The sequence below is a fragment of the Miscanthus floridulus genome, chromosome 18, assembly GCF_019320115.1.
Source record: "Miscanthus floridulus cultivar M001 chromosome 18, ASM1932011v1, whole genome shotgun sequence".
In the NCBI taxonomy this organism is placed as follows: domain Eukaryota; kingdom Viridiplantae; phylum Streptophyta; class Magnoliopsida; order Poales; family Poaceae; genus Miscanthus; species Miscanthus floridulus.
In genome coordinates, this window is record NC_089597.1 from 84,599,284 (window position 1) to 84,614,563 (window position 15,280).

Here is a 15,280-nt window from a genome sequence, read left to right on the forward strand (position 1 = left end):
CTTTCCATCCTTTTTCTTTTTACCATAGGCAACTTTGATGTTCTTCACCATGTTATACACGTAATGCCCCTCCCGCCTCTCTGGCGCATGCCCTATCTTAATAGTACTACCAATGAAGTATTTCATCATCCTCTTGCTTCGGTACCTAGGTCCTTCCACTAAGAAGCGTCGGTGATGCATGTACACTACCTTTCAGGATCCCTTCAGGAACTGAGCTGCAGTGCCAATCAAGCATTCTGAGCATCCCATGAATCCTTTGATCTGTCCTGAAAGGGAAAACTATCCTGGGTAGTCAGTGATGGTAACAAAAATGATGGCTTTGCATGTGAAGCTACTCTTTGCAAGCTCATCCCACATTTTCACTCCATGCTTCTATAGTGTCTCCATTTCTTGCATCAACGGCTCGAGAAAAACATCTATGTTGATGCCTGGTGCTTTGGGCCCTGAAATTATAAGGGTTAGCAACAAATACTTCCTCTTCTGACACAACCATGGAGGGAGGTTGTAGATTGATAGGATAATTGGCCATGTGCTGTGTGTGTTGGTCCTGTCACCAAAAGGATTCATTCCATCAGTGCTCAAAGCGAACCTTACGTTTCTTGGACCTTCATGAAATTCTGGGTACTTGGCATCAAAGTCCTTCCACTATTGTGCATCGGATGGGTGACGTAGCACTCCGTTGTCTTTCTTGCATTCATCCGAAGCCCACCATCGCATGAGCTTTGAGTCCCTTGGGTTTGAGAACAAATGCCTCAAGCGATCAATTAGTGATAGATACCACATAACCAATGCAGGAATTCTTCTTTGGTTAGTATCATCTACTGCTAAGGTGTTGGTTTCCTCTTCAACATCCTTAAAAGTATCATTTTTCATTCTGCCCATCTTTCTCTTTTTCCCAGTGTTAGTACCCTCACTGCAGTCTTCGTTTATTTTGTACCGACTAGAACAACAGTTTGGACAATTCGTTAGGTCTTTGAACACCCCATGATAAAGGATACAATGGTTTGGACATGCATGTATTCGTTCCACGCCCATCGTCAGTGGACTGATAAGCTTCTTTGCTTGATACGTGTTGGTAGGCACAAAGTTTGGCTTAGGAAGCACAGCAGCCAACAAAGTCAATAGGTCGTTGAAGCTCGTATCGGACCAGCCATACTTAGCCTTCAAGATCAGTATGTCTAGCACAAAACGTAGCAACGACCACCTTTTCTCACAACCCTTTTCCTCCAGGTACAAACGTTCTTCCCTTGCCTTCCGCACCGTCTCCAAGTTATCTAGCACTTTCAATAGTAATTCTTGTTCTACGTGGCGCAACATGTCATCCAGGAAGTCTTCTTCTTTATTTTCTTTGTTGTCTTCACCATCATCCTCCCCACCACAACCTTCTCCGGAACCATAGCCTTTGCCACCACCACCGCCTGGAGCATCATCTCCTCGAGCAATTAATGTCTATTTTTCTATACAAATATTACATTATTCTAGACCTAAAGCTACAAAAATGATAAAGTAAATATAGAAATTAACTAGAGTTCATGTAAGCCAAAGTAAGTTGGGAAAAAATCAGTCTAAATTGCTAGGAAAAATAAAAAAACTCTAACATCATGCATGTCCCTCTCCAGATCTCTAAGTGAAAGAAATGAACATGTGAATTTTGAAAAGAGTTTAGGGATGCCACTATCTCACCTCTCAAACCCAACTCCTTCAAAGGTTCAAAGGGCAAAACCTCCCCCCTCTATTTTTATTATTTCTCGCCCTCCAAGTGAGCTAATGGTGCTCAGCATGCAGACGGTTCCGAGGAGGAAGAAGGGGTATTTGGGGGCCATTTTTAGGGGCGGTTGACTAAAGAGAGCCGCCTCTGTTAACTCATTTGTAGGGGCGGTTCTCTTAAGGAGCCATCTTTAAAAATAGGTCACTTTTAGAGGCGGTTTTGTAAAGAGGGCCGCATCTGAACATCCATTTTCAGGGGTGGCTCTCTTAACGCAACCGCCCCTGAAAATGGACGTTTATGAGAGGCGGTTTTCTTAATAGAACCGCCCTTGAAGATGGATCTTCAGAGACGGTCACTTAGCTACATTGCTCACCTGCGTAGTTAGAAGTGGCGTGCTAGTTGAACCGCCTCTAATAAAAAAGGGTGGCGTCGCTAAAAATGATTTATGTACTAGTGATATATATATTCATATTTACAGGTTCAAATAAGCGAACAATGAAGACATATTTTGTACAAAGTTGGTAGATATTTGTATATGTTTTCTATAAACTAGCAAACGTACTTGTATGTTACAACGAAACATATATCTTATCACACAATCACCTGAATCACTTAGGGTTCAGCGAGTTATGTAACTGTTCTAGTACATACTCACTCTTTCCCTGATTAAATAGATTTCTAGAGTTGTCTTAAGTCAAACTTTTTAAACTTTGACCGGATTTCTAGAAAAAAAAAACCATCAAGATTTATGACATCGAATTAGTATCATTAGATATACCATAGAATAATCCTAAAAAAAGATATACCATAGAATATGCCATATATGTTGTTACTCTTTCCTGTAAAGTTAGTCAAACTTACGATAGTTTGACTTACACAGATTCTATAAATTGATTTATTTGGGGACGGAGCGAGTATTGAAATCGGATTTTGTACCATCATCGCTAGATGCACAAACGTGCATGGTTCTAACTCATATGAGCACATATCGTAGTCTAGCCCCAGACGAGACAAGAAAGACGCAAAAGGGCATTCTGGGAAGTAAAAAGACTAATGGAAAAATCCATTCGCTATTTAATATTATATACTCCTTCCATCCCAAAGTAAACACACATCACGCTTCCCAAGAAGTGAAATCTTTTAAATTTTGACCGAATATATATAAAAATGTACCGACATTTATGGTGTAGTATGGTAAGTACCATTAGATTAAATGTGGAATATACTTTCATAACAAACTTATTTGGACAAACAAATGTTGATACAATTCTCTATATTTCTAGTCAAACTTACAAAAAGTTTGACTTCTTGACAAATGAGATGTGCATTTATTATGGATCGGAGGGAGTATATAGATATTGACTTGATCAAAATGAAAAAAAAAACTTGGAACAAAACTAAAGTGATATATAACTTAATAGTGAAATGTGCAGCGGGTCTTTAAATGTTTCCCACATTCTCATTCAACTTTTCAAGTGGTTCATTCTAAATTCATTGTAGAGCCAATTATGGACATGAATTGACTCCAAATGAACAACTTGAAAAGTTGGAAGGACCCAGATTCAGATTTTATGGATCTGGACAATAATACATGAAAAAGTTTAGAGATCAATGATGCATCTCACTCTCCCTCACTCCAGATCTAGCAGCGCACTGTAGGGCCCCCGCGATGGACGCCCACCGGTGCGGCGGTGTACTAAACAAATTGTGTGTAAATGTAAACTCGGCATTGAAACAATGTGGCTTAGTATATTCAATTAACTATCAAACAAATGTCACTCAGTTTTCAAACAAGGAGCTTCTCCTTGAACTTGGAGAACCCGCTGTGAGACACCTTGGGCTGTTTGTGGTTGATAGATATAGGGTTTGTTTGGTTCGCTTCCAAAATATGTAAGTCAAAGATTTGGTAAGCCATGATTTTGATTGTTATATTTGGTTGATAGCCAAATTTTGGCCTCTATTTGGTTGGTTATCAAAATTTGCTAATACCTCAAATTTAGTTTGTCAGATCTATAGCAAATATTTTTGTCCCTACTTTTAATAACTTTTGGTTACCAAATCATTGGCTTGGCAAATTTTAGAAGCCAACCAATCGAACCCGCTATATCAAAACTTACCAACCTCTCACATTTAGCTCGCCAAATCTATGGCAAAATTTTATGTCCAATCTTTACTTGCCAAATCTTTAGCATGGCAAACTTTTGTCGCAAACCAAATAAGCCCATGGATTTTTTTTTTTTTTTTGGTCATTCTATTCAGAAAGCGAGAGATCTACTCTGAAGCTGTGCCGATCATGCTCAAAGTAGAGCTCCACCGGACGGGTCCAAAGTAAAGAATGATCCGCAACCGGGCCTACCTAGACGGGCCCAAAGTAAAGAACGACACACAAACGGGCCTGACTATGAAGTAAACAAATAGCCCTTGTTTACCTAGACGGGCCCAAAGTAAAGAACGATCCACAGACGGGCCTGACTGTGAATGAAGTAAACAAATAGCCCATGTTTGGATAAATTCTAGCACTAAAATTAGCACCTTTTTCTCAAAAAAAAACTAAAAATTAGCACCTAAAATTACTAGTGGATCCAAATTAATACTAGGAGCTGCTAACGTTTATATGTACCTTAACAACTCATTATCAGCTAAAAAACTGTTAGCTACAAATTTTTAGTGCCATAGCTAAAAAGCAGCAACCACTAACAAAGCTAGCTAATTTTTAGTGCTATATAGTGGATCCAAACAGACCCTATGTTGGCATTGCCATTTGCCAGATCTGTAATTTGGAAGATTTAATGTGATCGTGCCTGACACAATGCACAGTCTGTGGCCCCGGTAGACAATGCAAAATCTATGTATCAGACAAAGTGAGTAGGGAAACAAAAGAGATACAAAAGATCACTTTATTAGTACTCCGATTTAAGAAAACCAAGTGCTATCCGTATCACCATGTGTGTTTAGACGACAGATTGCAATCCGAATCACCGCTGGCTACTGATTGCTCACAAATTTTTCGTTCCAATGAGAGCACCAAAACAGAAAATGTGACCTTTATAACTCATCAAGAATCATCACATGAATGGTACCACTAGCGCACACAAGAAACAGTCAAAAATCTTAGATTACAGAGGAGGGGTACAAACGGGCCTTAGGGGACACAGCATCTCATCTAGTTCTATTCTAGACCTACAGCATGGCAGGGGCATCTCAGACTCAAACAAGTCAACTCAGGGAAGCCCGCTGCAGCTCAGTTCATACACAAGAGCCAGCTGCTCGACAAGTAAAAACCGAAAACTGAAGGTCCATGCTCATCTAGAGTGAGCTAGCAAGACATGATATTCGACCATGCCCTTCCACGAAATCTTTTTTGTTGTTTTTTGCCATGCCATTGCAAGGCATGATTTTCGACCATCTCCCATCAGAGACCCCCGCAATTGCAAATCTGTGTCCAGAAGGAACTTGTGAGTTGAGCTACTTACCATTCCATCCAGCAAGGGGTAGAACTTGTCCAACTCTACACCATTTTTTCCCCAATCTTGTGCGTTGATGCCACTAACCCTGCCATAAAGTAGCAGACAAATACCAAACCGCCGAGTATAAAGAAAACAGAGCAATGTAGATACTGAATGCACAAGGGTTGAGTTCAAGACCATGCCTCAGTGACGACTTCCATGATGTATCCTTGTTCATACCTGCATCAGCTTAAGAAACCACTTCAATCCTATGGTTTGGCTTTTATACATCAAAAAAGTTGAATGAGAACATACAGATCATGTTAGACAGCACAAAAACAGGAGCAGTGTGCACCAGAAGCATCACCTCTAACTCTTCTGGAAGGCCACCTTGAGTAACTCCATTCCCGCCAAATCGAACATTTTCCGCAAGGACATCCTTTTCCATACTCTCCAGCAATTCAGCACTGTTGTTGCTCCCCAACCTTTCACTTCCAACTAGCTCTGATACAACTTTCTCAGCTACGCGCTTCAAAGTTGTGCACACTGCTACAGTTGGAGTGGTGCAGTTCTCAACAAGAGGAACAAGTTTACTAACTGCATCACCAGAACACACTACTCCTGTTGTCGTACACCTAGGAGCAGACACAATGGTATCTGGGCTTCTCTCTGATGCCTGAGGTGAAGCCGGACTGCCACCACTTGCATCACTAGGAGCCTTTTTTATTTGGTTGTTGCATCTAGTCTCATCGCCAGTGCTCCCAGATTGAGGTGAATTTTTCGGATGAACTGGGCTGACCGATGACCTCTTAGCAGACCTGCTGGGTTCAATATCATCAGTTCCAACAGAATCATGCTTTCTCTTCAGCTGACTGTCCGGAGACCTGGTCGCTGTGCCATCTTCAGTGTCATTTTTATCAGACTGATTGTTCACATGTCTTGAAGGACGAGGTCTTTTATAACCCTCTGGAAACACATAAGCTGGGATCTGCTTCCTCCGAACATGAGAAACAGCTAATTCCATCCCGGGCTTCCAGAACATATACAAAATGATGTCATGCCTAAACTCATCCACCGTTCCACGAATATCGAACTGTTGTCCTTCCTGTATTTTCACACCTTCTTTCCTTGATAATCCCATGAAGAAAGCACAATGAGCACACTGCCTAGAAGGGTCTCCATACTCATGTGGGTACGGATGACACTGTAGCATTCCATATGTATCACGTTCAATCTGTTTACAACCGACAAGAAATTATCTTAGTTCAGCACATGACAAATTAACAGCAACAGCATTAAAATTAGACATAAAATCATGGGACTGATTGACAGAAACAATGACACCACCTTGATAAAAAACTATCTTACCCCTAACAATCAAAATAGCAACTGAATCGAACAGTGAAAAACTAACAGTGGCTTGCCAACATGTTTCCTACCACCACCTCTGGCACAAAACAAGCAGCAAGCTAGCAAGTTGACTAAGCTTGTATGATGCAACCGATATACAGCCTGTTCGGCAGCCTGTATCTGGCTTATCAGCCAGCCAACAATGTTTTCCTCTCACACCAAACCAACCAGCAGTACTTTCAGCCATGGCTTATAAGCCAATCCAGCCGAAACGAATAGGCTATAACATACGAGCACATTACCTTCAAAGTTAGTTGCCGCAATCGAGATTCAACCCATCCTTTCCAAAGTCTAAGGTCTTCATCATCCTCGGCGATGATGTCAACCTGTAGATAATTCTTGTATGCTTCGAAAAATTGAAAAGGCTCAAAAAGAGCAGACCAGCTGGCCTTATTCATTTCAATTTCCTGAACCAGAGGGCATACAATACATGGTCAGGGTAAGTATTTATGAAATAGTAACTTCAATGGTGCAAAGAAGATTACCTGGCAAATTTTATTACCAAACTGGAATTGTTCCATCATAACCCTCAGCGTGCTTGTGGAAACATTATAGCTCGAGTTCATGCACGGGTATGCAGGGGTTATAATGGGCATATGATGACATCTATCTCGAGGATTTTTGCGTGGATCCCAAACGGGGAAACCAACTTCATCCTCTTCTATGGAACAAAGCATAACCGGATTTGGCCACTGCCATTGTGTAAAAACTCTAAAAAACCGTGAGACCAGCATACTTGGCACAGCATTGGGATAGAGCTGGCAGACACGTGCAACCAGTAAAGCCCAGTTGACACCACCAAGAAAACCAGTAACCTGGCAAAACGAATGATTGGATATCATAGCAAGTTGAAGAGGAAGTTAACCAAGCGTACTTGTGACAAAAACTTACATTAGAGTAAACACCTCTTCTTTTTGCCCAGTACTTCAAACATCTTAATGTCGTGCGAAAATTCTGTAAGAAAAGACGCATAGAATTAGAACGTTCAGATATTGTAGAGGTGACAGTTGAGAAAACGAAACATGCGTATCTGATTCCTCAAGTCAACCTCAATATTTGGAACAAGTCTAATGATTTGGTCCACTACTCTGCACCCATTAAGACTACGGACAGTAGCTTCATCGACATCATAAAGGACTGATCCTTGAGAGATATCCAAGTCCTGCAGTAGCATGTTAACTAGATATGTATCTCTTGGAACAAAATGGCATAATACAGCATGATGCAGGACCCACATGTAAACCTTCATGCATAAATTTAAGGACACGACAAAGAAACTAAAGATTTGGTGAAATCAACAGCAGAGGGAATTCTGCATTGATGTCTGTAAAATTAACCCGTTTGTCCCAATGAACCAAGGCTGATAGTGAAGAACTTGTAAATAAATGCATCTCAAAGTCACAAAAATAGCATTGCAAAAAAACAAAGTTCAGGAATATCGAGAATAAAATGTTCACACTAGATACCTCACTACAGCAGAGAAACAGAAGGCAGTGCAACCAGGGGTAACAAAACGATAAAATTTACCAGGATGACTACAAAATATATAGATGGAAGGCATTCTAACAAATTCTAAAAGTTTTGGTAGCAACAGTCAGATTTTTACCAAAATACATGTAATCTGCAACTTAAAACTGAAGCAAAAGACTGACTTTGTATTGCAAGCACAGGCCCGTAAGATAGAACCTCTGACACAACTAAGACACCAAGTGAGTCATAGGAATTCCTCATCAAATGTATATTAACCTAAAGCAGGAACGGCACCTGTAGACAAAAACAAAACACTGCCATGTACCATGTTTAATACAAAAGGCTGTATTCTGTGTCACACTAAAAGAACAGCTGAAAATAAAAAATCTTTATGATACAAGTTCAAACACAGGTCAAGTAGTGCCTAAGAAGGATACCTTTCGGTATCTGGGATCGATGCTACAGAGGGATGGAGATATTGATGCGGACGTTAGCCATAGAATCAAAGCAGGGTGGATCAAGTGGCGACAAGCTTCTGGCATTCTCTGTGACAAGAGGGTACCACAAAAGCTAAAAGGCAAGTTCTATAGAACGGCGATTAGACCGGCTATGTTGTATGGAGCAGAATGTTGGCCTACAAAGATTCGACATGTTCAACAACTGAGTGTTGCAGAAATGCGTATGTTGCGATGGATTTGCGGTCACACAAGAATGGACCGAGTTCGGAACGATGATATGCGTGATCGCCTAGAGGTAGCACCAATTGAAGAAAAGCTTGTCCAACATCGGTTGAGGTGGTTTGGCCATGTCCAAAGGAGACTTCCAGAGGCACCAGTGCATTGTGGAGTCCTAAGCCAAGCTAATAATATGAGGAGAGGTAGAGGAAGACCGAAATTGACATGGGGGGGGAGGCAATAAAAAGATATTTGAAAGCTTGGGATATACCTAGAGATCTATGTTTGAATAGTAGTACTTGGAAAGCAGCTATTTAAGTGCCTGATCCGTGACTTAGGGCTCTTGGTGGGTTTCAACTCTAGCCTACCCCCAACTTGCTTGGGACTGAAAGGCTATGTTGTTGTTGTTGTATACAAGTTCAAACACCTCATGAAATAAGCTATGTCTAAGTTGAACAGATAAACAATTGATTAACTGGGGGCAACATCTAGTAAGAAACTTACAGCTGGTACAACTAAGAGGGAGACACTGGCATAAAGAAGGTCAATAGATATTCCATGGAACTTAAATTTCATAACAGGGACATGTGCATCAGGTACAGGCTGCAGCTCAGTCACATCCTCTGTTTGTGCTAATATCTCATGCAGTACAATAAAAAAATCTTCCTGACAACAGAATCATATGTTAGTAAAATCCTGTCTCTAATATATAAACCACACCAAATGTGTAACAGAACAAAAAAAAAAATCACCTCACGGTTCACATATGAAGGTCCAACACAGAGTGTATCAATATCAGCTCCAGGTCCATGAACCTACAAAGGTGAAATAAAAAGCAAAAACAAATTACTATGTGAAAAATAAAGTATAAGAAATTTTTCAGAGAAGGATTACAGAAAGACATTCAGCTCCACGTAATTTATATATTTTCTACAGACAGCCTTGTGATCAGAAGCATCATGAAGATACAAACATCAAACTACAAGCCTGATTTTAACCAGAACTAGGCCGATGGCCTAATCATGTAGTTACCAGCTTGATAATCCTGTGTTTCTGGTTCATTTCGTTTGGTGGTTTGTTCTTTACATTACACACCTATAAAATCCCACAAGACTGTGTTTGTGTGGCCTAATACTTGTTAGAATCACAAGGTTACACCAGAACTTTAAATCACCTATTACTGGCTGGTATGGTACCTACCAGCCACTAGAAGCAGACACCAGCAATTAATGGCCGGTTACCACTTATTATTATGTCTCTGACAGTTATTATTATGTCTCTGACAGCAGCATGACTACCTCCAAAAGATTCAGCTTGGATCCAGATTCTAATTGACAGCAACGTTACACAACAAAGTGATATGACATATGGTCATCAAGGTATCTATACAAACCAGCCTAGCGGCCACCATGTGTGAGCATGACCATTAAACTCGAACTATGGCCAATGATGAATGTGGAACATTGTTGTGCAAGAACCAAAAATGCCTCATCTCACCCACATTTCCCTATGGAATGCATATTCCAAAAGCATTGTTGTCGCTACTTATATTCCAGTAATCCAGTAATGTTCCAAGTTTCACTAAAACAAAGTGCATCTTGTATGATGCTGTTGATCATCAATTCATGGATTGAAAATGTTGCTTGTACAACTCAATTAAACATTCATTTATTTCTAGACTCATGTTATTATTCAAAACTTATGTTGTTCAGTGGGTCCCTAGAGTAATAGTCTAATAGAATAGGTCAAAAAGGCAAGGCAGGTGTTTGGTAAAGATGATACAAGGGCAATAAATTCAAGCAGCCATATAAGATATACTTGCATGAGACTGCAGATGCATAGTAGCCATTCACTATGGCCTATTTGAAATTTATATGTTGGCTTAACAAGGACAATGTGAAGGTCTTCAGAAAGACAGAAACTCAAAATTGTTCTCAACCAGCACATGCTTAAGATCACAAGGTAGCATGGCAAGTTGCAGAACTTCATGTTAAGTTGTATTCTGGTCAGTAAATTTACTTTAAAAAAACTGCGACTCTTATCTTGTTAAATTGTGTTCTCAAAAAAGTAGGTCTGGATAAATGCAACCACTCCTGCACCACATAGATCCACCTTCCCAATATTTTAGACTGTTTCCATATCAGTTGTAACTTTGCAACTAGTCCTCAAGCACAAGAAATTCCATTGTTGTATTTTAATAGGACACGAACGCAGTTAAATGAGCATCAATATATATATATATATATATATATATATATATATATATATATATATATATATATATATATATATATATATATATATATACACACACACACAAGTACAAAGACTATCTAGACTGTACACATCAGTACATCACGAGTCCACTAATGAATGAATAAAAGACGGGTGGCAGAGCAAAACAGGCGCAACTAGTAAAAGGGAAGTGGTAGAAATTACCCCAAGACGGTATGAGCCAAAGGTGAAGAGTACAGCATTTGCCTCTTCAACCATTTGATCAGTATATCCTCTCTGACTAGTCAATTGCTTAACCCAGTCTTTTACAATCTGCAAATGCCAAAAGAGCATGCTTAGGGAAGGATAATGCTGTGTTGAGCATAAGAACACGTGTGGCAACAAGAGTAGCTACCTGGTCAAGCTTGCCCAGCACCTCCTCCCGCCTAGCAGATTCGTCAGGGCTCTCATACAGACCCGCCTCGACCAAAAACTGCTAATCAACAACAGAAAAACTGTAATTACACAGTACAATATCAGTCCGGCAAGGAACAGAAAAGCTGCAATTAGATAGTACAATATCAATCAGGAAAAGAATTGAGACAATACGGGTAACATGAAACTATAAGTCAATTAAAAACCTTCTCTAGATCCGCCGTCCTCTGGAGGTCGGCCTCCACCGGCCCGAGCAACGACAAGGGCTTGGTTATTCCGTACTGTTTCGGGGGATCAGAGCCGCTGGCCATGGAACCAACGGCACAAGAACACACACTAAATCAAATCCTCCTCGGGAGACTCGGCACGGCAAACAAACGACGAGCCCCCAACACGAGGCCGCCGCCCTGAAGGAACAGGATAGGGTAACTAGAGCGGATCGGCCGCCGGAAACCCCGAGAAATCACGGCAATTCGCAGCCGCGCCGCCACAAAATCACGGACTTTCACGCGGAGAACGGGCGCGACACGACCACTCCCCGGGCTCAATCTGGAGCGCCCGACCGATCCCTTATATCTGCTGCTGAGCACGGTAACTCCGACTAGGATTACGCAAAGGTAACCAACCGCCTGCCACACGGATCCGGACACTGCCCGGGCCCGAAGCCCCCCTCGCCGCGGAGAGACTCGAGCGCCCGAGTCCGAAATCCCCCCACAGGACCTTCCCGGACTGCACCGCCGGGACGGGGGGGTCGGATCAGATCAGGCCGGCCTAGGCGCGGCCGGAGAGGACCATCCAATCCAGATCTCCCTTCCTCGCGCGGATCCGGCGATCCGCCGCCCCGCGTCGGCGGGGAAGAGAGAGAGAGACGGAGGTGGCGCGTCGGCGGGGTGGGCCGTGGGGCGGCGGGGGCGGGGGGAGGGGCAGGAGAGAGAGGGGCGGCGAATAGGTAGGGGAAGGAGGGGGAAGGGAGTATAGAGAGAGAAAGGGGAGCGCGTGCGTTCTGTGGGCTATCCGTCCGCCTATTTCCTTCCGGGGGGCGGTGGACGCAGATTTTTTCCTTTCCCCGGGAGGAGAGGGGTTAATCGGATAGTTGGTCGCGTTGAATTCAACGGGGTGGCCGACTGGACGGGTGGTTGGTGTATATAATTATTTTATTAATTAATTAATTAAGATAATAGCTAATGGCATCGGGTTAACGCGGAGGGAGAGGGGGCCGGCCCGTGTTGTATTCGTTGGCGCCGCGGCGTAGTCCACGCGGTGGAGAGAAACCGAGAAACGCGCTGGAATCGGCGCGGCTGGCGAGACTGGTGTGGCACCGTGGCAGGGTATGTAAAAAAAGCACATCCGCGCCAGCTATAAAATCTCAAACACACAGTCACAATCCGCCTGTGCTCGAAAACTATATCCACACCCATCACCCGTACATGCCCCCAGAATATCCATACGCCCACCCATCACCCGTACATGCCCCCAGAATATCCATACGTATATCTCGTTGAATTTTGGCTGAAACTGGTTGAAAATAATGTTCTAGCTAAATTGTTGTGAGAGAAAAGTACTGTTCTGGCTGAAAAAACAAACCAATCAAGCTGAATGAACTGAGCCTAGACATATGAGTCATTATAAAAGTTCGAGTGCTCATAGGTGCCACTCCTCGTAACTTCTTTGCCTTTCACACCATTTCATCTGGTTTTGACAAATTCGAAACCCTGACATGTGGGATCAAAATATCCAAAATGCCCTTCTCCCTCTGATCCTATCCTGTGTGTTCTGCACCGCGCAATCCGGGGCCGAGCTCGCCCGTGGTGGCCGGTCTCCCGAGGACCACTTGCGGCAACTCACACGCCGCCGCTAGGACGCCCGCGCCGCCGAGATCTTCACGGGCCACCGCGCCACTTGGCTGGAGGCCGAGCGCTGCCTCCTCCTTCACGCGTGCCTCGTCGACGCCGAGGTCGACACTGCCGTGGCGTCGTGGTGGCGGCACTTGATCCAAGAGAGGTCGCTGTCGGTGTAGGACACGAGCAGGAACGGCCACGCGGGCATGCCAACGCGGAAACGCACGAAGGAACGGCCGCACCTAGGGCCTGGCCCTGGACGCCTCCGTCGCGCCGCAACGTGCGTGCGAGGAGAGGAACGTCGTGCGCTCCTGGTCCATGCGCGCCATAGCGTCCCAGGGCGGCTGCTCCCGGTGCGTCCGCGAAGGTGCTCCGCGTCCTCGAGTCCGCCGTGGGCTGAGCCGAGGGCCGCGCCGCGCTGTGCGGTGACGCGGAGGACGCCATTCCTGCGGTGGTGGGCAAGATGATGAAGGTCGGGCATGACGGCACCGAGGCCACCGTGGCCGTGCTCTGGACGGTCTGCCACCGGTACTGGGACCGTCGGGCGGCGGATGTGGCTTCGGTGGCCGAAGGCGGGCTCACGAGGCTGCTCCTGCTAATGCAGAGCGGGTGCTCGGCGGCGGCGAGGCAGATGGCGCTGGAGCTGCTCAAGATATACAGGGTGAACGCCAAGAGCTACCTCACCGGCTACGACTCCAAGACCACCCACATCGAGAAAATTGTTATTATAGGACGTGAAACAATAGGCTTCGCTGTTATAGGACTCCAATCGTCGACTTTGCTAAAACGACACTTGAAACATTGTCACTTTGTTTTACATGACATTTGGTGTATTTCTTGACTTTGGTAATCAAAATACATGTATTTTGCTCCTTAATTTACTCTTTTAACCTTCTGGCCTTACGTATCCTTTTGCATGAGCCCGACGTTTCATTTCATCTTCCGAAGTTTCGTCTGACCGCCGCCGCCCGCCCAATCCTCCTCGACGCGCCGCCCATGGAGGAGACGAACTCGCCCCCACCGGATCCGGAAGGGCCGCCAGCCGCCTCTGCCCTTACCGCGCTGCCCTCAGGCGTGGCCGCGTTGGCCGGCCCTGGCCTGGCCGTCTGTGCCCTAGCCGCGCTGGCCTCTGGCCCTGCTGCTCGGCCTTCAAGCGTGGCCGCGCCGGCTGGCTGTGGCCTGGCCACGACGCCCTCTAGTGTGGCCACGTAGTCGAACCCTGGCAGCACATTCACATCGCCGGCAGCCGCTGCACATCCATCCATCTGGCAAGGGCGATTGAATTTAGATCTCGCGAGGATGCAAGGCGGTGGAAGCATCATCGAGTTCGCGAGGAAGGCGGCGGCCTTGGTGAGGACCGAGCCAGCGGCGCGGCTGGCGGCCATGCGTCCAGTGCGGAACTACCACGACATCCAGCAGCGCAAAAATAGGTACTACTCCGTGATCTGGAATATCCACACCCGGTGCCTGGTGTGGCTCGGGTCGTACAAGGCCCTCGAGGAGGCTGCGTACGCATGGGACACCGCCGCGAGGGTGACGCGCGGGCAAAAGGGGAAGCCGCTCCAGGCCCCCAGACTAAGTGAAAGGACCTAGGATGCCGCCTAGAGGGAAGGTGAATAGGCATTTCTAAAAATAAACACATTTAAATGCGGAAATAATTAGTAAAGGGAGTTTACAAATTGGAAACTCCAAATAAGAGTAATACCACCCCTCACAAGTTAGCTACAGAGTATACAAGGTATAAATAATGTATCTAGAAGCTATAACCCTGCAACACAAAGTTAGAACTAAAAATAAATATTTTCAGCACAGAGCTCTAATACCGGACGTGTCTGGTAGGTATACCGGACGTGTCCGGTATTCACGACTTCAGTGGAACAGCCCCGAACTTGCTCCTTTTGATTTATATCTTCAATCCAAACTGCAAGAAACTATTAGAGATAGTAATATACACAGAGAATCTGTAGAATAGCTAGAGTAACACAAATATCAAATGAAATGTGAATTGAGACACGATATTTGTTTTACCGAAGTTCAGACTCGTTTGAGTCCTACTCTCCATTGAGGGGGTTGCGGGCGACCCAG

At 44.4% G+C, this 15,280-nt stretch overlaps 1 protein-coding gene across 5 annotated transcripts; it reads right to left on the reverse strand.

Moving 5' to 3' along the window:
* Nucleotides 1-4,736: 4,736 nt before the first annotated feature.
* LOC136521738 (nuclear poly(A) polymerase 4-like) lies at nt 4,737-12,383 on the reverse strand. Of its 5 annotated transcripts, none has more exons than XM_066515507.1 (12): nt 11,564-12,383; nt 11,338-11,418; nt 11,148-11,255; nt 9,461-9,523; nt 9,213-9,374; nt 7,613-7,726; nt 7,456-7,518; nt 7,050-7,379; nt 6,807-6,971; nt 5,522-6,388; nt 5,358-5,434; nt 4,737-5,260 (listed from the first exon to the last, which is right to left on the reverse strand). In XM_066515507.1, the coding sequence occupies exons 1-11, from the start codon at nt 11,666-11,668 to the stop codon at nt 5,405-5,407; spliced, it is 2,088 nt and encodes a 695-aa protein (XP_066371604.1). In that variant the 5' UTR covers nt 11,669-12,383; the 3' UTR covers nt 4,737-5,260; nt 5,358-5,404. The 5 variants fall into 5 exon arrangements, with proteins under 5 accessions (XP_066371604.1, XP_066371606.1, XP_066371603.1 ...); XM_066515509.1 differs by having other exon boundaries at nt 5,358-5,394; nt 11,564-12,382; XM_066515506.1 differs by having other exon boundaries at nt 4,737-5,434.
* Nucleotides 12,384-15,280: the final 2,897 nt, after the last annotated feature.